This window comes from Takifugu rubripes, chromosome 13, assembly GCF_901000725.2.
Source record: "Takifugu rubripes chromosome 13, fTakRub1.2, whole genome shotgun sequence".
Classification (NCBI taxonomy): domain Eukaryota; kingdom Metazoa; phylum Chordata; class Actinopteri; order Tetraodontiformes; family Tetraodontidae; genus Takifugu; species Takifugu rubripes.
Window position 1 is genome coordinate 5,901,813 of NC_042297.1, and position 24,793 is coordinate 5,926,605.

Below are 24,793 nucleotides of genomic sequence, written 5' to 3' on the forward strand. Positions count from 1 at the left end.
TTAATGGTTTGATGTTTGCTCCATCTGAGAAAGACCAAAAGCAGGAGTGCCCAGTTTCAGTCAAGTCAACTGTTGAAACAACCAGAAAACATAAGGGATTGTTACGTTTTAATGAAACAAATGTCCTGCAGGTAATAAAGTTAATGTTTAACCAACAATATCTCATAAGCTATGTGGTCACAGTGATCATAAATGTACAAAATGCTATCAACACGAGAAGTCCCAGTTACAGCTGAGACAATTGTACAAAAATGATTCGGAGTTCTTTTTAAATACAAAACAAACCTGCAACAGTCCTAATTTTCAGTTTTGAAAAGGTCACAGGTTGTTACAGTTTAAATACAAAAACCAGAACGTGCTGGAATGATCTTTACTGTTAATTTGTCACTTTCTTCTCAGGAATGGAGCAGCAATGACAACAAATAAGTCAGACTACCGGTATACAACAGATTCCCTGAAACCTAAAACCATTCTGTGCACTGAACCAATGGAACAGTCTACTGCAAAAAAACAAAACAGGATTTGCAAGTTTGTGTTGAAATGTGGGCAAAAATCAGTTAAAACAACCATAAATGCTCTGCTGCTCACACATCTCTAGTGAACTGAAAATATGCAGCATATTTCTAGTATCTGCAACAAGCTAATGTTGCAACTTCAATAATGTAAGATTGTCTCTACAGAAATTGCTTCTGAAGAAATAAAGGGCTGATTTTGGCATCCTGACACAGTAACGTTTGAAATACTGCATTTACACTGGCACAAGTTAGCAAAAACAAACATTAAAAAACAGCACAGAACATTCCATCAGGTTTTTCATGTCAGTCCATGTGTGCATATTAAATACTGATCAGATCAGATGATCAAAGCAAAATGTGTGCCTGATTCCTCTGACTAAACAGAAAGCTGCATTAGACAGTCATATGTGCCTGTGTGAAGGGCCCATCGCAAATCGGGAGTCAGACAACACTTACAAGGCCGCCACATGGTGTGCATAAAGTTTGGCTGAACGGTTTTGACAGTTTGTTAATACAGTTTGACTTCTGTATAATTATAACTGTGCTCTTCAGTTTCACATCACTGTAGAAGGCTTCCTCCTGAAGCTAAACTCTTCCTGTAAACTTCATAGGGGAATCTGAAACGTCTCTGATGACGTTTCATTGTGCGGCTGCAAGCACTGCACCAAGTTGGTGGGTCAGCTTCACACAGATTTAGTGCGTTTAACGCATTTCCAGATACTTTAAAGTTACTCTGACCTCTTTCATAAGGTCAATGGTGTGACACAAATACAGAGTGTGGAGGTTATTATTCTTCTGATAATCAGTGTTACTGATGGTCCAGCAGCCATCTAGGACGTGTGGTTGGTTTATACCGTTAAACAGCAAACAAGACACGTCCTGGTGGCGAGGTTCCTTTGTGCTCAGTGATGGTGAAGCAGGATGACCTGGTGTACCGTTCAAGTGGCATTGGAGGAACACCGCTGCAGCAAGAGAGCGTGGCAGGTGTCGCAGACTCTGACCGGTTTTGGTGAAGCGGGCAGAGGCAGCTCATTATCTGAGCAGCTGTTGCAGAAAATCTCTCCGCAGTTCCGACAATGGTGCTGGAAAAAGACCAACGCTGAGTTTTTTGTTCATTGATAAAGAGGTATTGAATGTTTCCAATGATCCGGGGACCAACCTTTCTTCTGGAGATGGAGAACTCCTTCTCACACAGCTTGCATTGACTGGCTTCTTTGTCCTTTAACCAAACCTGACCCCCCTGAAACAATCATTCTACATTATCAACATGTCTGAACCTGCTAAAACAACACCAGCGACATCGCCGTTACGCTACCTGAAGAGCTTTGTTGGCTTCTTTAATATCCTCAATTTTCATCTTTGATCTGGTGAGAAAAATAAGATGTCAAGTTAATGAATCAGAGATTCTCTTCCTGTCTGATTAAAAATGTTTAAAATCTAAACTCGGCCCTGGGATTATCAGGAATAATGACATGGAAAACCAAAGTTTCCCAGTAAAACAGTTGACATAACAATAGACTAACAATGGTTTTTAGGCTGTGGTTACTCAGATATCAGCCAGTCATGGTTAAGAGTGGAACAGTTTGGAAAGGACCACACAGGTTCTCTTTTATCAAGAACACATACTCGCTCAATTTGGATCCCAGTTCTTCCAGCGCTTGTTCTTGGTCCTCACAGATTGTCTTCAACTGAAAGTTTTCTTCCTGGAGTCGATGGAACTCCTGGATCAAGGAAAAAACAGACCCAGTAGTGCAGGACTGACGTGAGAGGCTGAGATGACCAACGGCATAACCTGTGTTTATGTTTTTACCTTCTTCAGAGCACTGATCTGCATGGCCTCCGTGCTGAGCTGAGCCACCGTGTCTTTCTCTCTGTCCAGATCATCTTGTAACGTCTGCCTCCACTGCCTCTCGATCTTTAGGTCCACCTCCAGCTGCTGCCTGCAGGAACATCAGATAATCCATTGATTTGCCAGATGCACACAGATCTCTTTTTGTTGCAGTCGGGCCAGAAAAACGTGATTTACTCACAGCTGCTTTTCCTTGTTTTCAATCTGCCACTGCAGGCTCTCAGCCTTGTTGGCAAAGTCCAGCTTGAAGCGTCTAGTTCCTTCCTCAGCTGAGGTGCGGCGTCTCTCTGCTTCCTGTAATCTGCACCATTATAACCAGGGACAAACTCAGGACCATAGATAGAAAAAAAAATGGGGGTTGGGGGTTGGGGATGGGGTGGGGGATGAGTAGGAGAAAGGGAAAGATAATGGTAGACGAGGAACAGGAGATGGCTGAGGATTTTTTTTAAAAAATATGCTGATGAGGAGAGAAACAAAAGATGACTTAACAGGTGAAAGAGCAAAAGGGATGCTAACGGAATGTTGCATCTTAGCATGATATCAACCATGCATGCTAAATCTGAACAGCACCTTGGGCACAACCATGAATCCAAAACAATCCCATCACGTTCAAAAGAGCCAACTTTATTATCCACGACAGTAAAAGACAGTGTTTTTATCCACTTGTCCAAGTCATTATTATTATCCTCCAGTCTATGAGGAGGTACAGTACTTCACTCTAAACACAAAAGTCAATAAGTATACCGATACAAGATGCAACACAGTCACATTTCAATTGCAGAAGCTCCAGAGGAGTACAGAAGTGTCACTACAATCACCTTTTAATCCTACAATCCTCACAAGAGTTGGTGGTCCCATTATTCTTTAAATATGTGCAGGAGGATGAAGCACAGCTATATTTTTTCTTACCTCATAGCCCACAAATGTACTGCTCGCTGCAGAACTAACTGCATATACTAAAGTGAATGGTGAGTCAAAGGTGAGGTGGTCTCAGCTGCTGCAGCTTCATCACAGCCAGTCAGAAGCAGGTCAGGAGGGGCGTCACATACAGAGATAGCATCTGTCTCAGCAAACAGCTTGATGGAAAGCTGTTGACTGACTGGGATGAAGTCTGGCTGCTGTGGGGACAGATGTCACAGCGTATGTGTGGGTGCTCTGACCCCAACGGCAGAGAGAGACGGTCGTGGCAGAGTAGGGATGGATATAAAAGAGGGACTGTGCAGCTTCAGAGAGTGTCATGTGAGTCTGTCTTTCAGTTATCCAGCAGACGCTTGATTTATTCAGAGATTCAACAACAACAAACCAACATTCTCTCAGAATGTGAACATTAGCAGGTCCTGGGGGTCCAGACAACCTGTCACCATTACTGCATATAAACAGGAAAAGGAACAGAAAAAATCTGCCTGCGTGTGTTTAGTGTATGAAAATATGAGTAAATGAATGATGCACATTTAATTAAAAGCTTTGTTAAACTATAAGTAATTCAATATTCAAAAAAACATAAACCTGAAAAGGCCCGTCTAAGAATGACTGGATTCAACACCAGCATGCTGCAGTATACTGTGAATCATACACTGACAACAACAAAGACGCATCGTGTCAGCCAGTGCATTTCCTGTTTGCTGTCAAACCTCTGAAATCAAACTCCTGAATCTTTTGTGCAGAAAAAAAAAACAAAAACAAAAAAACGGTCAGTTTATATCTTCAGTTTGGAGTGACTGTGAGTCTACATGTGTGTGTCTGTCAGAAAGAGATGTCCTTCACTAGCTTGTACTGGTGCTCTGTATCTGTGCTAGCACACTTAACAAATGACATGGCCAGGGTTCGAGTCTGGCTCAGCAGATCCTTATCACTGCAGGGGTACAATGAGCCATGGGAGGGGGGAGGGATGAGTGATGAATGTTGGATGGCATAAAAGAGACAAGAAGGAAGGGGGGGGTATAAGGAGAGAAGGGAGGAAGAAAAGAAAGGAAGGAAGAAAGGATGTCAATACAACAGATTTCTAATTATACTAAACCCTTTGATTGACTGTTAACAACACAAGCACACAAGCTTTCTTTGGTCTGAATATCCCCCCTGAACAGCTCTGCACATGCACTGGTGCAGAAGAAAGAAAGCAAGCGCAAATCTTCGTATCTATGTATACATACGTGTGGCACGTGCATGGAGTTCCACTGTAATGAGGCAAAATGCTACCAACATACGGTATTTTAAACGAGTGGGTGTAACCCAGGATCTCCATCCTACTAACTTAAAGCAATAAAGCAGCAAAAAACAGACATTCACAACCAAGCATGCGACCCAAAACAGGATGGAGCCACATCAAACTAGCAGGAGACAGAGGGGAGGAATGGACCATGTTAACTGGGAAAACAATGTGGTGATGAGGGATCACTGCACCCAACAGGTCTTCTGTGTTCAGCAAGGTACCAACACATGCACATCCTACATGACTGAGCTAGCTGCGGATGCATATATAGCAAAATATCTTCTGTGGAACTGAACAGGATAAATTTCCTATAGCTCCTCTTTCTGTATTTGGGGGTGTACCATAATGGCAATTCATTAATAATTGGCACTGAACTAATCATAGGTGGCAGAGCAGTATTCTGTGTGACGTTCTGCATCATCACCCTTGATTTTAGAAGCTGGTAAGAGAATTATTTCCGTGCTTTCATTTTAGATAAGAATCCGATCTGATACCACTTGCGTTGAAGAGACAGTCAGTATGTTTACAAGACACTTGCAAAAAACTATTACGGTATTGAATTATTGCCTGAGTCAAACAATAACTGATAGCAGAATTCTCCTTATCCAACAACCCAGATAATGTGAATGGAAATCAATTGTTTTCATGCAAAAATCTAATTTAATAATAACAGACAACAAAAAAAACATCTCTTGAAATCACCGTGATCACCAGAGATAGTGTGTATCTTATCCGCAAAATAGATAACTAATAATTATGGACAAGATGAAGAAAACTGTACAATTTTCCATCATCCTGTTTTCCACAATGCCGGTCTTCTGCCCGACTCCAGTGGCCACATAGTGTTGAGGATGGCAAGTTTTCATGTAAACTGAGACTGTGGACAGAATTCCACGAGACACCAAAGTTGAATTTCGAGCAAAGCTCCATTAAGCCATGCATGAAAACGTACTGAAGACATAATGAGGACAAATTCTGCTCCGAGAGAAAACACTGAAACTGTGAGAAGACTCAAATTATTTCTCCATCCCACTGTTTTTTTCTGTGGCTTGCTTCAGAACATTACCCCAAATTAGCTAAATCGGAGGAAATTGTCGTTCTAAATAAGCCAAAGACATTTTTTTTTTAAAAGCAGCAGCAATAGTTAACTAAAATGATCTTAAGCTATGTGGAGCTGATGACACAGAGGTATGGTGCATGAATGCTAACATAAGATCACAGAACAAACACAAAATACAAATGCCTCAGCTTCAAAATGTAGTATTTTCTTAACCCTCTCTATGGGAGACTGAGTAGGCCACGCTAACATCGTTTCATAAAAAACATTAAAGTGTGAAATTTATATAAACTTAGCTAAATAGTGGGTGCAATTCTGGAATTAATTATGATGGAGATTAACAATCCTGTGAGTCATGTCTGTACAGGCAGCAGCTCTCACCTTTGCTCCAGTTGCTTCATGGTGGCGGTGATCTGATTGGTCTTCTCCTCCAAGCGGCCGATCATATCGTTCTTCTTCTTCATCTCATCATCAGATGCCTGGCAAAAAGGAATTACCTAATAAGGTGATATTAGCAGTAATAATTTCCAATTTTGATGGCAAGAGAACTCAGTTCAGTGCCCTCAGTTTCACAAAACTACCTCGGAAAAGAAGCCAACTGTGTGCATCAGTTTCACACACTGTTGACATGCAAACAGTATGAATCTTTAGTCTGTCAGGGATTTGTACCTGCATCTTCTGGTACATTTCAACATTGATGGCTTTGACTTCATCCAGCTGATGCCTGAGTCCAATCAGTGTGTCCTGTTGATCAAAAAAGGTACTGATCACATCCTGTCCATGTCCACCAAAGTCCCTCTGGTTTCACTGACGGCTGTTTCATTAAAATTCCATCACTGATCTGCTCTTTAAACACTTTGTATACTATTTGATCAACCAAAAATAGCAACCACAACAACCACTGAAATATTTTAATAACAGAGTCTAGTCGGTAAAATGATGTTATGTCTTCAGTGTGGACAGCTGGAAAAATAATGGTCACTAAGGTAACATCTAATTAGCACCCTAGAAAAACAGGGGTGATTGCCTCTCCTCTCCTCTCCCTATTCTCTCCTCTACCTGTCCTCCCCCTTCTCATCTCTCTACCTCCCCCTTCTCCTCTCTCTACCCAGCCGGCCATCAGCAGGAGGGTCCCCCTACATGAGCCTGGTCCTGCTTAAGGTTTCTTCCTGTTAAAGCGGAGTTTTTCCTTGCCACTGCTGCTTGTCTGGGGTTAGGCCCTGGGATTCTGTAAAGCGCCTTGAAACAATTTTGATTGTAAAAGACGCTATATAAATAAAATCTGATTTGATTTGATTTGTATTTGTGGTGACAAGGTTGCAACCAGAGTAACCGGAGATGAGGGAACAGCAGCTGAAAAGATCTTTACTCTATTCTGAGCAAGAAGACGCTCGTCAGAGATTTTTTATTTTCTTTTACAAAGCATCTAACTCTATCTCAGGAAATTAGCCCCTAGTGGGTTTTTTTATCTTGCTTGAATATTTACGCTTATGCACATCTGGTGTGAAACGATGTCTCATGAATCTGGGTGACACGGGGCTTACCTGTTTTTCATGAATATCTTTCTCAAGAAGTTTCATCGCCAGCTCCATTTCCTGTTTCATCGACACCTGAGCAACTAATTCATTCTCCACATCCTGAAAATAAGACCGCACATATGAAGATTTACATAAACCACAGCTTCAGGTTTGCTGGCTGTTTCATAGGGGCAGCTCAATGCTGACCTGTCTGAGCTGACATTCCTCCTTTAACTGCCTTCGAGCTTCATTGTACATCTCATCCAAACCTTGACGGGACTGTTTATATGTGTCCCTCTCCACCAACACATCCCCCTGGGTCACCTGGGTGAACAGAACGAAGAACATTCCAGCTACATCATTTCCCTTACTTTTGTAGTCATAAACGGTGACAAGCATTAACAAAAAAAGCCTGTTTTTGCTAGGGCTTACCGTAATTTCCGGACTACAGAGCGCACCTGATTAAAAGCCACATAATCTAATTTTAGAAAGAAAATCAATTTTGTACTTATACAAGCCGCGCCAGATTTTAAGCCGCAGGTATCCGTAGTAATATTAGATCGAAAACATTCAGTACCGGTATATGTTTTTATTACTGTAAGAGACGAGTCACTGACGAGTGACAAACAGACAGGTAAGAAACAACAGCCACTCTTTTCACTTGTATGTTTATACAGAGACCTTAAATCCAATTTTTATCACGTCAGGATTTTTTAACTTTTCTTTTAATTTAATCCGCTTAGCAACATAAATATATTGTACCGGTAAATGCTTTTTTTCTAATGGTGTCTGTAATGCAGCTACCTTGAAATATACGTTTGTATCAGCTACACACAAATTACATTGTTTATGCTTTTTTACTCAAACAATGAACAATCTAAAACTCCCCAATGGCCCACCTCTAAAATCTTCTATTTTCAGCGCGGTGGCGATCGCTTTTGCCTTCAGTCTGATTTGTACAGCGGAAACACCGCGGCCGCCTGCTCTCTGTATGTTCACCCAGTCTTCCAGAACATTTTCAAGCTCAGGCCACCTGCGATGTTTACGTCTAAAAGCTTTTGTAGTCTTTTTGATCAGTTCTTCGGGCAGGTGTCTCCACCTTCTCCCCATTGATTCTTCTCCCCGTAATGTATGCCAAGATTACATGCGCCAGCTCAATTTCCTTCTTCAACCGCCAGAGTGATCGCTTTTAACTTAAAAGCCGCATCATATGCTTTTCTTCTAGTATTTTCCACGTTGATGAGGGTTAGTAAAAATGACTGATTCACAATAATTGTGATAGTGCGCCACGAAAAAAAACATAAATAAGCCGCACCCTAGAATAAGCCGCAGTGTTTAAAGTGTAGGAAAAAAGTAGCGGCTTATAGTCCGGAAATTACGGTATATAAATTGAGGTGATGGTGCATGTGTGTACCTCGAATTGTTGCTGTGTCTTCAGCAGAATGAGACTGTTTTCACTCCTCAGATGCTGGTTTTCTTCCTGTAGTTTGATGATGTTGTTCTTGGCAATAGCTAACTGCACAAAACAAATCAACAGGTGAATCATGGTTTACAGTAAAGGCAGGATAAATGCCAGTTTGAACACCAAGTAACGTTTGATTACTCTCAAACAAACTGAATAGAACCTTTTAAATGCTTATATCCAGAAATGCTCCGCCCTATGACCCGCTTAGTCTAATGGGAAGCGGTGCTGAGAAGCGGAGGGTTCTTGGTTCGAGCCCAAGTGCAGACAAAACATGGAAGGTGTTCTGGTAGCATGGGAAGGTGACAGAACACCTTTAGAGCACTGACGAGGTGCCCTTAAGCAAAGTACTGAACCCACAAATGCTCATATAGGGCCCTGCGATGAACTGGCAACTCATCCAGGGGTGGGCCCTACTTTCACCCAATGTGTGCCCTCCCCGTGACCCCAAAAGGGATAAAAGAAAATGAGTGATGAGGCGAGATATCAAAAACTGACTGTCCCATACTGTCATTCTTAAAACATGGAACTTACCTCTTCTATGAGTTTAGAGTTGGACTTTTCAAGAGAATCCACTCTGCCCTGAAGACCATGGACTGTGGAACTAAACACAAATACACAGTAATTAGGTACAATATAGCTTAAAAGGAAGCTGAACTGTTTCATGACAGTCTGAAACCTGATAGTTCAATTAATCAAATAGTAACTAATGCTGTGATTACATGTTAGACATGTTGGACATTAGCATGTTGTAAAATCTAAACACGCTTGAATTTAAGGTGATATAAGACAGTGGAATTAGATGTGTAAAAATATTAATTATGCACAGTACACAAATATTAATTTACAGATAGAAAAAAGATCCTTACTTAAGCTGGCGGTTCAGCTCTTCTACATAGTTTTTCTGATCCAAAATAGATGCAATCTGGCTGTTCCTGTTGCCACGGAAACAGGAGCTCTATATTACATTTAGTGTTAATGGGTGTATCTGATAAACAAATGCAGTATCGTACCTCTCCTCACTTCTGTAGTCATCAATGTCATTCTTTAAGTACAGTGAGAAGTCAATCACCCCAACCTAAAAAAGAGAGTTAAGACCTTATAAAACTGTAAATCATCTGTTTGCAGCTATAAATACTAGGCAAGTAAGGCGACTTGACTTTATATTTTATATACAAACCATAGAATATAAATTAACTGAAATAAATCAAAATTTTGCTCCATCGATTTAAACAAAATTCCATCATATTGATAGCTCCAACTATAGTAACTGAACCCGTAGGGAACAATAATGTGTTTTAGTCTCCATTTGTGCCGCCTCATCTACTGTATATCGACATCTACATCAACATCGTCAAAAATAACAGAATTCTTGGCTGGTATTTTTAACTGAACTGGTAGAAAAGACATTCCATGTAAATGTGTTATTTTCTTTGAAACAAGTAATTATCTCTGCCCCATTGACAAACACTACTTTAAAGGATCTAATCTCTCACCTGAGAGTCTAGGTCCTCGCCCTTGACACACAGATTAGCATCGATGACGTTTAAACCCACCAGCAGACCCACGATTACTGCCCCCTCTTCCTCCAGCATCAGAGCTGAATTTTCATAGAAATCACTAGACAGACACACAACACACACACCACAGTGTCAGTATTGTTATTAAACGTTAATAAAGTAAATCATATTTGGGAGTTTTGAAAGTTTTCTCAGGTCCTGGAATTTTTAACCGTCAGTTAATGACTTTTTCAGAAACAGATATATAATGTACACTGTATGATTTAAATTAAATGTGCCTCCTGATAGACAGAAGAGTTTTATTGTGGGAACATGCACACCTGAGCAGGTCTTTCCTAGTAATGAGGAGTCGTAGGTAGTCAGCAAGGCGTTTCTGCATGAGAGCAAGACGCAACCAGGCTCTTGCTCTGCCTAAAGGAGTCCTGCACGCACGCACACACACACACGCACACACACACACACACACACACACACAGAACTGTTGCAGAATTGTTAAAAGTGAACTAACACAAACTGAGTGATGGTTGGTGCACTGCACCTGACTCAGCACCATCAAAGGAAACAGTTTCCAAACACTCTTCCCTTTTTTGTTGCACCTGGATTCGACTCAACACATTAACAATGTTCCATTATGACTGGCAGCTCGACATAATTATAAAATATTGAAATAAAAAATAATGCAGGAGGCCAGAGAACACAACAAGAGTATCCCAAATAATGTAGGTGCCTGTAAATAATTCAACCCATATCACCCAATTACAAACAAGGAAGTGAAATTAATGTAAAGAATGAAATAGGCAGGGTAAAGAAAAATAAAGTGAAAGTAAGTCAATGAGCCTATATTTCTATCAGGTTGCTCTTGAGCTGCACATTTGAATGGACTCCTTACTTGAGTCCAGGCAGATCTCGGACAGACGCCGATATCTCCGCTGCTTCAGGACACAGTTTCTCCACCAGTTCCAGAGGACCCCACAGAGACTTATTAAAACCCAGAAAAGACTTCTTTACTGGAGGGACACAAAAAATATGTTGGAGTGTCTTGGATTGACATTGTGGATGAAGTACAAAATCCCAGTGTGACACCATTTAAAATCTCTTCCCTACTTTCACCTTTGAGGCCATGTTTGAGGCAGTGCTCCATAACTACAAAGAACTGCTGGAGGGGTGGGTAGTCTGAGTCTAGAGTTCGTCCAAAGCTCAGAGCCGACTCGATCAACCCTTTGATACTCAACTTTGCCATGTTAAGCAGGTTGGCCCTCTCCATCGTCATGGGGTCTCGCAGGGCTGCAACATATAAAAATGGTAACCTTCTGTCATTCATACCATAAATCCTGTTTGAGATTCTCAATATATTAAAAAATGGGGGATAAAAGAGTTTATTCATTGTTTGTCTGCACTTCTGGTCCTATACATTAGCAAAGTCTGATGCCCTGCCGACTTCCCTGACATACAGAAAAACCAGCTAGACTACGATGGCATCTGTCACCATGTGACTTCTACCGAATGACAATATTCAAAGCAATTGCTGTTTGAATTTTAAGTTCATTATAAAGATCCACTTTCATCTTGGCTTTGTTATTTTGTAGATATGTTAGAACAAAATAAAACCCTGAGATGTCAGATGTCAGCCATAATTTGTTTTTAATAAAAACATACTGTATTTCCAAATCGTGCACATAATAGCACAAGGAATAATACAACAATGAATAAAAAAGGCATAATCATATATATTTGCATTGTAGGCTGCCAAACCGTGTAGAAATCCCAAGAGGAGAGACTGAACCTTTAAATCATAGATCTTTGAAAAATCACGTGGTCACACACAGGCCGTGGTCAAAGTGATGAGAATTGCAGTTGAAAGATAGAAAAATGTTCCAGATACACACAAGCACGCAAACACACGTTCCAGACAGCAACTGGCTGCATTGGCTGTTCTTGGTCGTCCTATTAAACATTGATAACAGTATGTAATCACACAAACATTCATTTCCTTGACGTTATCAGGCCTAATATTGGGAACCGCGTTCTGATGATAAATCCTCCCTACCTTGGACGGCCCATTCCCCGGGCAGAGACGTCCTATGTTCCGACACTTTGGGAAGGACGTGAATGCTGCCCGAAATGGTCTCGGATGCTTTCCTGGCCAAAGCAAAGATCGGAGCTTGCCATCGGCCGTCTCCTCCTCCTCCACCACCACCACCGCCGCCTCCTCCTCTTGCTGTGCTGTTTGATTTATCCCCAGATCCTGTTTTTTCCTCCTGCAGCCTTAAAATCCCAAACAGCTGACCTTTCTCCTTGCTGCTGTCCGCTTCAGACAGGACCAGGTCGTGGTCTGCGGACGATGCCATCTTCGCGTAGCTCTGAAACACGTTTTAGCTGTCCGGCGCTGGTTCATACGGCTTTCTAAATGTTAGCGAGCATTAGCTTGATAAATAATTTTCCCCGCGACAAAAATCCCCTAATAGCACCTCCTTCCGAAGTTGTGACAGCAGCCCGGTGGAGCTACAAAAACAGTCGTCGAAATGTAGCGTCAACTGTTAATGACCGACGGGCGTTTACGTGGTTGCGACAGCGGAAAAGGCTCGGACACCGACCTGGACGCGTTAACAGACCTCTCTGTACATCGCAGTCTGGAATTCGTTTGTTTATGTTCGGCGAACGGAACAGACAGCAGCCTCCCGCGACGCTCCCGCTGTCCTCACGGAGGGGCGGTGTCAAAAAATACTCACGAGACACACAAAGGGCAGCATGACGTCATTCAGTTCCCTGGTGCTATGGACGAGCTGCCCACTACTGCTCAAACAGAATACTGCATTGGACAGTGTATACATGTGTATACATACACATTGTATACTATTATACGATATTTGACGTGTTCATATATGTGATCTACTAAATTGTCCACTTATGTGGTGCGGCCACCAAATTCTTTGCCATTTATATTGCTGTTCGTGTAATTTTAGGTAATCTACCAACTTCCAGATTTAATGCATATTAAGGTGTATTCTAAGGATTTTGTATGTTTTGTACATTTTACTATCATTTCATGTTTTTGTTGAAATATCTTCAATATTGTTTTTTGTTTTGCGTCTAAATGTTGGCGTTTTTTGAATGAAAATGTGGACCATGATGTTTCCAGTTGTGACCAAAGTAATTTCTTTGAAAGTAAGAAATTCATTGAGAAAATGTGAATAGCAATGGAAATTTCGAACACCCACACAGATGCAGTGAACAGGAAGAACAACTCAAGCACGCTAAAAGTAGTGTCACATAACAGAATGCTTCTTATCCAGTCTCATTAGCTGCAGATTACTTCCTCAATGCATCCAATTAATTCAGCATCCTACCTATTAGTCTGGTGTATAAAATGGTAAAGTTGTGATGAAGTCTCTAAATATATTTCACAGAGCAAATATTTAGGTTGATTTGCTTAAACCAGTGAACTTGAGGTTTTATGCAAATAGTAAACAACATGACCATGCTGCCAAGTATGTTGGATCAGATATATTTACTGAAAAAGGTCACCCATGCAAAGGTGAGTTTACCTTGGCTGTAGGCTAAGCGCTCCATGCTCTCACTGTGAGTGATGCCCCAGCGGTGAAGACTCTGGGGTGAGTACATATCCACTGGGCTGTCCTCATCCAAATACTATGACAAATCAATTGAGTCCTGTGTTGGTCCGCTCCAGACCACCTTCTTTTTCCACAGAGGTTGAGATTCCCATCAATCGGGTGGCTTCTTCTGAAACACTGGCTTTTTCACACGGGATGGGTTCCTTCAGGTGTCACTGGAAGTACTCGGATTCAACTGAGCTGAACGGGACAGTATAGAACAAAACACACAGTGGAACTAAAACCAAACCAACTCTATTTATCTACTCTGCACACATAGCAGCTCTCGCTGCACTATTTAATGATAACATATAATCCTCTCAGATTAAACCACTTTCAAAAGACGCTGGGATGTCTGCTGCATGGGATGTGAGGTGATTTGGTGTTGTTGTGTTCGTCTTGTGTTCGTTCGTCTAATTTCTGCCATTGCTTTTTGAAACCCAATAAACCCTTAATTTTCTCCAAAATAGTCATGAAATTTCCTCCGTTTGGAAAATGATATTGGTCAGCACAACCCCATTCTCCCCTTACAGTCCAAGCAGAACTTGCTGTTGGCTTTGTTGCTGTTGACTATTTTTTTTATCGAACAAAGCATGGCAATATCCCTGAACCTTTATTCAGCTATATTTAATTTTCATTGTAATGTTTGATATGGATTTGTCAGCATTAAAAAAAAGCACATCCTCTTCTTTCCCGCCTGCCAATTTGCTGAGAACAGTTTAAAAAAATACACCACCACTAAACATATTGTTCTATCTGTATGATGTTGTTTCTGTCACTTTATCCCTGTCCTCTAACAGCTTCCTCTCTCCACTCTCATCTCTGAACCACACCTAAAGAAACACCACTCTGCTGCATGCAGTAGATGACCGTATAGCTTCCACACCCCTCCATATTACAGACTCAGAACATCTAATGGGTGTTCTCCCCTTCATTCTGCAAGTGCAAGTGCAATAGTGCTGTGCTTCGTCACAATGATTCATCGTTCCTTTATTCTCTAACACAATACTATCATACAAAATAGGTAAGAAGAATATATATACATATCTTATATTATACATTATTAAATATATTTTAGACAATAATTAAATAACTTGAGAACCTACACTTAATACTGTTAGCTGTGTTATTGTAAACATTCACAGTATCTTAGCGTGTCAGCCTCTTACCTCAGGCAGCATCGTAGTCCTGATACCTGAAGCTCCTGCACACGCACCAATATAAGTCTATGCCCTGCTCAAGGATGCCCAGCATGAAGCAATAGGTTTCTGCCGAGCTTTGTGCATGTGAAGCAGAAACCACAACCATCACCCCACACGGCACCCAATGACAAGTGAGGCGGAAGCACAGTAGAGGGGGGAGGGGGTAACGCAGCAGAGGGGGAGGAAAGGGATCGCAGCATACACAGGGAGGGAGAGAACTGATTGGGTGGAGGCAGCAGCATAAAGGTAGGAAGGAAATCATTTTGGCATTCACGCAGAAACTTCCCATGAATGTGATGGATGGAGATGACAATGACAGATGAACATACAGATGTGCACCATCAACAGCTGTATCGGAGGGGGGAGGGTGATCAGGAGATACACTATCTACAGACTTCATGACTAGACCCTTCAAACAGCTAGCCATGAATTTTGTGAATTCATCAATTCTGTGCTGCCACCCTATAGACCCCTTCAGGTTCACATTTTGGTCCAATCGTTTGACTGGGGATGTCAGGGTTACCACCCTCCTGGGTCTGAACACCCTACTGTTTACCTGGCTGCTGATCTTCCTGACAGGAAGACCACAGGCAGTGTGGGTCAGCAGCAACAGATCCAGCATCAGCCCCAGGGGAAGCCCCAGAGACGTGTGCCTAGCCCCCTCCTCTTCAACCTGCTGAGCCACGCCTGCACATCGCAGCAGAGCACCAACCTCCTCATCAAGTTCAACGATGACGGCCGTGGTGAGTCTCATTTGCAGCAACGATGAGACTAACAGCTTCTGTTCTCCTGCTGGTGCTTTCAAATGAACCTGCACGACGAACCACATGATAAAGCCGCCTTATTCCAGTTCTGTCAGACATTACATCAGATATTTACTCCTTTCCCTCCCTAGATTCAGCATTAGGGAAAAAACATGTTAATGTTTTAATCTGTTTATTACACAGATAGTTCCATGTAATCATGTATAATTCAACCACGTGTCTGTAGGCTCTTATGTCTGTCTTATTTGAATGTTCTACATGTGTGTTAATCTGTCTTAAAATTATTTTAAACACATAATTTCGTCAAAACTAAACAAGACCAGAAAATAAATCACCAAGAATCAGGCTGATACTTTGGGCACAGAATCACCAATAAATCGAATCCATTTGTATATGTTGAAAGGATATTTACAGTTTGAGGACTGGAGAATTTCCTTTAAAAAAGTATTTCCTCAAACTCTGCAGTGTAAAGCACTTGCTGGAACTTCATCCGTACCTCCATCCTCTTTTTAATGTTGAGCCTCTTCATCGATGGGAGCAGGCTAAGCAGGAACAGCTCATCTTCATCTCTGAGGACGGAGCTGAGAGTTTCTGTGGGAGTCAGCTCAGGCTCATTGGCAGTTTGCTTCCCACTTTTCTGAGGTGTCACCTCAATGTTTGGCTACAGAGGAGAAATGTTGGAAGCAGCAACAGATAAGCAATGATGCTTCACCGTCCCATCCTCGTTTTCCAGCTTATCCCTACTCCCAGCTCCCTGTGGACCACCAAACAGGAGAGTTAGTCCTCGGTTAGTGATAATAACACCAGGGTAATAAGCTTTACCTGCCCACTTCTTAGTGTGCTCCCAACCTTTTACCTTTACTTTTTATACAATTATTAATCAAATATGAAATATGAAACTAATTACTCATTGCTAGATTCATTGAATAAAATTTGTATTTTATTTTGTCTTTTAACCTTTATTCCAAAAAATATTATGTTAGATTCTCTGATTGAATGTTGTGTGAATGTGGTGAATGCTAAAGGTTTGCAGTGCTGTCAAAATGAATTACCGGTACTTAAAAATTTACAAGACCAAAAATCGCTGTCAACAGTTCCTGAAAATTTCGTTAAAATCTTTTCATAACTTTTTGAGTTATTTTGTTCACACACACACAGAGAGACAGACAGACAGACAGACGGACGGACGGACGGACGAATAAGAAAGGAGATGCAATGTTTTGTCTAAATGCTCTTATTTTGTAAAACACACCGGATGTTCTGAAGGCCGTTTCAACGTCAAAGGAGAACTTGGTCAAATAAACAAATAAATAAATAAATAAGCTTAAAGAACTAAATAACACAAATTAAGAGAGTATTAAGATACGTGATGTGATTTTAGTAAAATAGTTGATAGATATTGTTAAAATTCATTATTCCACGTTTGCATGCAACAAGTGATCGAAAAGGTAATTTTTGTGAGTTTGAAATGTATGTTGTAATTTTTTGGGGCACACCTCATGAGTTTCTCCCAGGACTGTCCCTTTAGGTTTGACGAAGGGGTTGAGCCAGGACAGCTATTTCTTTCCATGACAGATGTCCTCTCAAGTTGTCTTTGTAATCCTGCCGCGCATGGTTGTACAGATTCGGGTGTTTTTCATCGGTCAGCAGACGTTCGGCCCAGAGACGCAGAAGGAACAGATACTCAAACAGAAATTCAAAATAAATGTTTTTTCTTTGACATGCGGATTTCCCCCTTTTTAACCGAGCACTGTATTTAAACAATAACTAACGCTATTTTCACACATCTTTTTTTACTTGAAAGAACAACAAACGTGATCTAAATCAACTAAGAAAAAATGGTGAACGTCAAGTCGGGATAAGATTCTCAACAGAAACGCACGAGAAGTATTTGGGCCCAAAGTAATGTCTTTTTACTTGATAGTTGATCTGAAAAGGTGAAATCAACGTTTTACGGCTGTAAATGAGTCTGATCACAATTTTGAAGGTTTTCAACGTTCATCTTTGAACGTTTCAGGATGTGTATCTTCTGCAGGTGAGTCTGCATTTGTCCTTGGAAGTGCAGAACTGTGACACGGAGGCAGTGACCGTGAGAGCAAATGGCACTGATGGTCTAGTTTGTTGCTGTCAGAATGTCAGAATGCAGCAAATATGTGATAACGAACCATTACCCCTGAGAGAAAGGTTTTTCATTTTTATCTTCATAGCAGATACAGTGATCAAGCAGTGTACTGTATAAAGCACCAGTAACGACACAACTAATCATTAACCGTCAGCTCCTCAACCCGCTAATACTGTCACCGTCTACAAATCTAAATGCAGTTACTTTGTGATCATCATTATTATACCTTTAGGAGAGTTGATTTGTTAAATGTATGCAATCATAAATTGTATCGAGCGTTTTCAAAACAAGCAATTGGGAAAAGTAAACCACTGAGACGTCACATCTTTTGCATGCCACAGAACTGTTGACTCGACATCTAAAGAAAATGTATACTATTTGCGAAAGATGGTCGCTATGATGACAAAGAAAAGTGCTCCTATAAACAGAAAAGACCAACTTTATGAGTTTCACACTAAACACGCATAGGTGTGGTACTGTCGGCGTGTATTTTTGTTTTTAAGAGTTTCTAAAGTACAAGAGTACATTCGTGTTGCGTTCACGGTCTTGGTGCGTGGAGGAGCTGCGGCAGTAGCGGACGTGCGGAACCATGTGTAACGAGCGGCGGGTCGAGCGAGGGGGGGGCAACAAACTTCTCCAGTCCAGTTGGGAAAGACACGGAAGGGCTGCGAGAATTTTTTTTTTTGCCTTACTTACATTGTTATTCTATTCATTTTTAATTTTTAATTTCAGTTTTACATCTTCATCTGTATGTTCAAAACATGGAGTGAATTGACCTTAAAGTATCTATCTATCTATCTATCTATCTATCTATAATCTTTTAAGGGATGGTGAGGTCTTTTAAGGGATGGTGAGGGTGGAAAGGGGTGGTTATTAACCAGTAAACATGACCGGGCTATTTTAAACATCAAGCAGTGGCGAGGACAGACTGGAAACGTGTGCAGGCTTTAAGTTTTGGAGGTAATTCGGTCCATGTCGATAAGCCTTCACATAATTCAAGATTGAAGATTTACTTTATTCATCCCCATAGGGAAATTGAATTGTAATAGCAGCATAGACATGAAGGAAAATAGCAGCAGGTTGTTGGATTGCAATACCTCTCGTGTGTCACTGCCAATCCGCGTGTTCTTTAAATGAAGACTTCAAGTAAACAAATGCCAATTTCAAAATGTATTTACAATAGAATGAATTCAAGATACAAATATTACAGAACCCTGGGCCAGTTCATAACCCTACAAACAACAGAGTCAATTGTCAGGGCATGAAGTCTGACCCCCTAACTATCCCTTGGCCCAGTCTTTTATAGAACAACATATGTAAATTATTGATGCTAATTCAGTCCAATCCAGTCCTTCTTCTTGGATGACCTCATCTTCTTCTTCCCGCCTCATTTGGTGTTGGTGCAGTCCTTCTTCTCCATTTTCTTCCCAGATAGCCAGGTCAGAGGTCATTCCTGCCGAGGAACTTATCCACACCAGTAAACTATTCTGTCACGTTTTACGATGGGGGTCTACCACTTTCCGTCTGACTGTCTCCAACTGTCTAAGCAGTATTCATGTCAAAGAAGGGTCAACTGACTGTGACGGGTGCAGTTTGGACCCAAATGCAGCACTCTGGAAAGCTGGACCGTAGTAATGACTTTTATTAACACACGGGCAAACAGGAACTCAGGCAGACAAGGAAACACAGGAAATAGTCCGTTCTTCAGGCTCTGGGCCCGCACAAAGTCTATGGGTTGCAGGCTCGGGGAGTGGGACGAGCAGCAGCGAAGTCGGGGCCGGGCGGAGAAGTCTAAACCAGGTGAGCAGACAGGAACCAGAGACGCTGAGGCAGAAGTCGTAGTCAGGGGCAGAAAGCAGGTAGGTTGTCCGGGGAACAGGCAGGGTCGGTAACGGGTAATCCAGCAGGGAAACAATGCTGGAAAGTCTCGCATGAAAGCAGAAGAACAATCTGGCACTGAATGAGTGTGAGGCTGGAGAATATATACACTGGTAGGTGAGCTGATTGATGAGTGAGGGCAGGTGTGTGATCAGTGACTGAGAGCAGGTGTGTGATCAGTGACTGAAAGCAGGTGTGGTGATCAGTGACTGAGAGCAGGTGTGGTGATCAGAGGGTGTGGTGTGAGCAGGGCAGTGGAAAAGTACTGGGACAGGAGGGAACTGGGGAAAAGGGGCTGTGACACTGACTGCTTATCTTTATTCCACTTACTAAACATTCTACTATTCCTAACTTCTAAAGTGCTTATAACAGAAAACAGAAACATATGGTACAACACATGATAATAAAATAAAGACAATTCTCTTCAAGGTGTATTTACAAAGTATAGAATAGAATAAAATACAAATAAGATTAGAACGTACCTAGGCATAGAGATAAAAACAAGAATAAATTATAAGAATATTTACATAAATATAAAATAATATAGAAATAAGATTAGAACATAAACATTAAACAATTATTGTAATTGAATGGGTTTGGAGGGCACCTGAGCTGATGCATAAATCCAGTTAAGAGAGCGCAGCTCTGACAGAGATAGATGAATTATACAGTCTAATGGCAGACGGCAGGAACAACTTCCTGTACTGTTTTTTAGAGCAGCGACGCTGCAGGAGTCTGTTGCTGAAGCTGCTTCTCAGTTTGTCCACTATGTTATGGAGTGGCTGGGAGGGATTGTCCATGATTGTCCGCACTTTTAACACCATCCTGTCCCTCACCACCTCGTCCAAGTTTGCAAGTTTACAGCCAACAACAGACCCTGCCTTTTTAGTGAGTTTGTTAAGTCTGTTGGCATCCTTTGCTTTAATGCCTGCTCCTCAGCACACCACAGCAAAGAAGATGGTACTAGCCATGACAGACTGATAAAACATGTGGAGCATCCTGCTGCAAACACTGAAGGACCTGAGTCTCCTGAGAAAGTAGAGTCTGCTCATGGCCTTCTTGTAGACAGCATCGGTGTTTGTGGACCACTCCAATTTATTGTCCAGCTGAACACCCAGGAACCTGTAAGATGGGACTATTTCTACATCCTTCCCACTAATGCAGAGGGGGAAGGGTGGGGACTTACTTTTACTGAAATCCACCACCATCTTTGTCTTGGTCACGTTGAGCTGCAGGTGGTTCTCCCTGCACCACCTAACAAAACTCTCCACAAAGTCCCTGTATTCTTCCTCTTGTCCATTGTGAATACTTCTGGAGGTGACATGACACAGGGTGGTACTGGAAGTCAGCTGTGTAGGTGGTGAACAGAAAGGGGGACAGCACAGTTCCTTGAGGAGCCCCTGTGTTGCTCATCCGGGGGTCAGACACACAGCTCCGCAGTCTGACAAACTGTGGTCGACCTGTCAGATAGTCCTCAATCCAAGAAACAAGGGGAGCATCCACCTGCCTGTTCTCCAACTTAGCCCTCAGCAGTCTTGGCTGGATGGTATTGAAGGCAGAAGAGAAGTCAAAGAACATGACCCGCACTGTGGTGTTTTGTCAGTCCAAGGAGGAGTAAGCCCTCTGTAGCAAGTATATGACCGCTTCATCAACCCCCACCTTCAGCTGATAGGCAAACTGCAGAGGATCTTGGAAAGGGCTCACCAGAGGTCCGAGGTGTGACAGCACCAGCCACTCCATGACCTTCATAATGTGGGAGGTCAGTGCTATTGGCCTGTAATCACTCGGTGCCACAGGATGGGTCTTCTTCGATGATATCAGCAAGTCAGTGAGGATTCCCTCTTATTATTGCCCTTCTTGTTTGGCATCAGTTTCACATCAACCAGTCTTTTACTTTCACTCTTATTAGACTGAAGAGTTTTTTCCAAGACAAACCACATTAGACATTCTCAGGTTTGATTTGCTACAACCGCAACACCATTCAGTATAGAATGTTTATGTTGTACAGGATATTCACAATCCGTATAGGCTTTGTAAAATACACAAGGATGGGGCGGGGTGAAATTTAAAGAAAACATTTTTTTTAAGGACTTATACTTAGGAGAATAAGAGTAAAGGCCAATGCAGGGCTCAGTTGTCGATGTAATTCATGTATCTAACACCAGATGGCGCGTTTGTTCTTTCTCCACTGCTTTCTCGGGTAGAGTTAAGGACGCACGTTCATCCATGGCAAAAGTCATATTAAATCTGCTTCTCCTTTTAACGGAGGGTAGATGAGCGTATGGCCACTTGCTGCCTTATCATCGTTCCTAATATCGGGTTATTTCGAGTTGAAGATCTTGGACTTCAGCTCCTGAAACTCAGTGGTATGTGGTAAACATTCCAGGGGTGCTGGGTATAATAGAAAGTTCATAATTAACATAATTACTAACAGGTGGTTGGTGGCTTTTATAAATGCATGTTTTGTATAGATAAAGTTAACATCCTGTAAAATTCAATTGTGTGGCAAAGGACAATAAATCAATATGGTATGCAGACATTGTTTTTGCGTAAACAGTTGTAAAAGTGTCATGAAAATATGAAAGCCATTGTTTATTTAATCTTGGGTTATATTTAACAATTTGCTGCCCTGATGCTTTGTTTTATTTATTTCTTTTGTACATGAGGTTTTGATCTTTCCTGGCTCCTATCCAGTGTGTATTCCTGCCTGCGTCCCAGTCAGCACCGAGAGAGGCTCCAGCACTCCTCGTGACCTTGATTAGAATAAGCAGCAGTGAACAAAAAATGGATGGATGGATGGTCATCAAAAGCTGGAATTCAATGGAGGCTCATTTGAATAGTTTTAAATGGAAACCAGGTAGTCAGGCAGGTGTGATGAATACTTCCATCACATCGCACTCTGCTGGAGTGCGATGTGATGTAATTGTCACCTGGAGGGCTCCTTGTGTGGGACAGTGCAGATTATAGGGGGAGCACAATGGATAACACCAATTATGGCAACATCAACCATTTGCCACACACATGTCACACCCTTCTGAAGCAACAATTATACGGCAGCTATACTTACATTGGGTCTGTCAGAGGCGCTAACCTGTGTTTACAGGCAACTAGAGAGGCATCAAGCCTTCATTTAATGGGAAAACAAATATTATATAGCAGGAGAAATGATAGTTCGTTTAATTCTGTTTGTAATAATAAATGTGTAGATTTGCTCTTGCTGACTGAGGTGCAATGTGACAGTTGCAAATGTGTCCAGAATAGCCGCTGGTTAAAACACATCAGGGTTTATTAACATGGACTTTTGTGCTGTGTTTGTCTTTTTAGATGTGATTTTGAATGTGTTTACTTGGGAAATAGATAAATATTTTTCTACTTTTTAATCAACTAAAGTTTTATTGTCATGTAACATTAGCAGGCATTCAGAATATAAGCTGCTTTATTAGTCTTAGATAAAGATACAGAATTCATCAGCTAAAGTACAATGACTTGTTGATGTATTTAACAAAGCCTCAATGTTTGTGTGACTGGGACTCAGCTGGGATTTCTCTGCTGCAGATTCTGTTTTATTTTTATCTCCATGTAAGTTTTCCACGAGGAAAATCCGATGCATGCCATGCATACTGTATGAACTGCAGCTGCTGCATACATAGATATAAGCCTCAGTCTGGCACCGAGGTTGCAGAACAGATCTATTGTGTCAATATGGAAGCATTGTTGTTCCTCCTCCATGTTGTCTGGAGGGTAGTTGAGGTATTTGAACCACTGACCCGCTGGGCCTGAGGTCAAATCCACAACCATTTGGCTGCCATCCCTCACAAATGTTTATATTCTGGCCTAATGTTTGTATTGTATGTTGGAATACTTTGTTATGCTGCGCTGCACCCAAACACAAAAGGCAACAGAGGTCACAACAACACATATTAGATGCTGTAAAGGGTCATAAGTTCAATAAAGAGAAAGAGAAAAAAATCTGGTCTTCAGGATGTCATCCTATTTGTTCAAAATAAATGATTCAATACCCAAAACTGTCACCACACAAAACACACACACACACACACACACACACACACACACACACACACACACACACACACACACACACACACACACACACACTGCAGTGAGAGTCTCATTATCTTGAGAGGAAAGGACGAGGTAGAGCAGAGGAAGATAGCAGAGGAAGGTAGTCACACAGATAAATCTGTGCTGGTGTGAGTATTCCAGATGAGCTTCCACGTGATAATGATTTTCCATAATTAGCTTCCGTTTTCAAGCAACCAGACTGATAGAAAGGAGGAGTGCTCACAGTTTCCAGGCTTCCATGTCTATTTATCACACTGGTCTAGACCTGGCAATCTAAAATGTTTCATAGGAGGAGAGGCGTTTTCCTAACATGGTCCATCTCATGTGTTTCACTGCAGTGGAGCACTTTCCTAGACCTGTAAAAAGTGTCACCTCAGTGGGGGCTTTAACACCTGGGCTGGTGTAAAGTTGGGGGTGGGAGGTGAGAAGTCTGGGGTTCACACCTCACTGACACTAGGAGATTATCCTGTAACTCACCCCTTAATACACACAAAAACGCATGGGTAAAAAATGTGTTTTTCAATATATTCTTGAGCGTAATTGTACAGTACAGTTGTACCCTCTTGCTCTCTCACTCACACATACACACACACATCCTGTTCATTTTGACGCATTCATACTAAAGCGGTGATAAGACTCATTTGTACTATTGTGCTGCAACTTCTGAACCTATTTCACTGTGATCTGCTCACTTATTTCAAGAAATGACAATAAATGTGAATCTCCAAAGTGTAACTGTGCAGCTTCACCTGATTTGACTACAAATATTAGCAGGTTGGGTCAAGATTCAACGATCCAACATCGATCTTGGTTTTCAATGTTGTTGCTACAATGTGCAATATTAAAGTGTGTGTGCATGTGTGCATGTGTTTGACAGTTTCATGTTAAAGGGAAGTGCCTGTGCTTATCAAAGAGCAGAATGAGGTAGCATGTACCTGCTGAAGGGTCATCAGCTTTTTTTTTACTGTTTCCCTTCATACCACCCCCACCGCGCGCGCGCACGC

General features: G+C 41.7%; 1 protein-coding gene across 2 annotated transcripts; it reads right to left on the reverse strand.

The window, feature by feature from the left end:
- Positions 1-93: 93 nt before the first annotated feature.
- On the reverse strand, positions 94-15,065 carry rufy2 (RUN and FYVE domain containing 2). 2 transcript variants are annotated; one of them, XM_029845685.1, is made up of 20 exons: positions 14,910-15,065; positions 13,675-13,941; positions 11,240-11,413; positions 11,019-11,136; positions 10,450-10,551; positions 10,106-10,229; positions 9,623-9,687; positions 9,479-9,544; positions 9,144-9,213; positions 8,562-8,663; positions 7,355-7,471; positions 7,175-7,267; positions 6,300-6,374; positions 6,012-6,109; positions 2,546-2,665; positions 2,326-2,455; positions 2,142-2,236; positions 1,831-1,879; positions 1,675-1,755; positions 1,454-1,597 (listed from the first exon to the last, which is right to left on the reverse strand). In XM_029845685.1, exons 2-20 carry the CDS (start codon positions 13,748-13,750, stop codon positions 1,454-1,456), a joined length of 1,899 nt encoding a protein of 632 aa, XP_029701545.1. In that variant the 5' UTR covers positions 13,751-13,941; positions 14,910-15,065. The 2 variants fall into 2 exon arrangements, with proteins under 2 accessions (XP_003969512.1, XP_029701545.1); XM_003969463.3 differs by lacking the exons at positions 13,675-13,941; positions 14,910-15,065 and adding an exon at positions 12,177-12,477 and having other exon boundaries at positions 94-1,597.
- Positions 15,066-24,793: the final 9,728 nt, after the last annotated feature.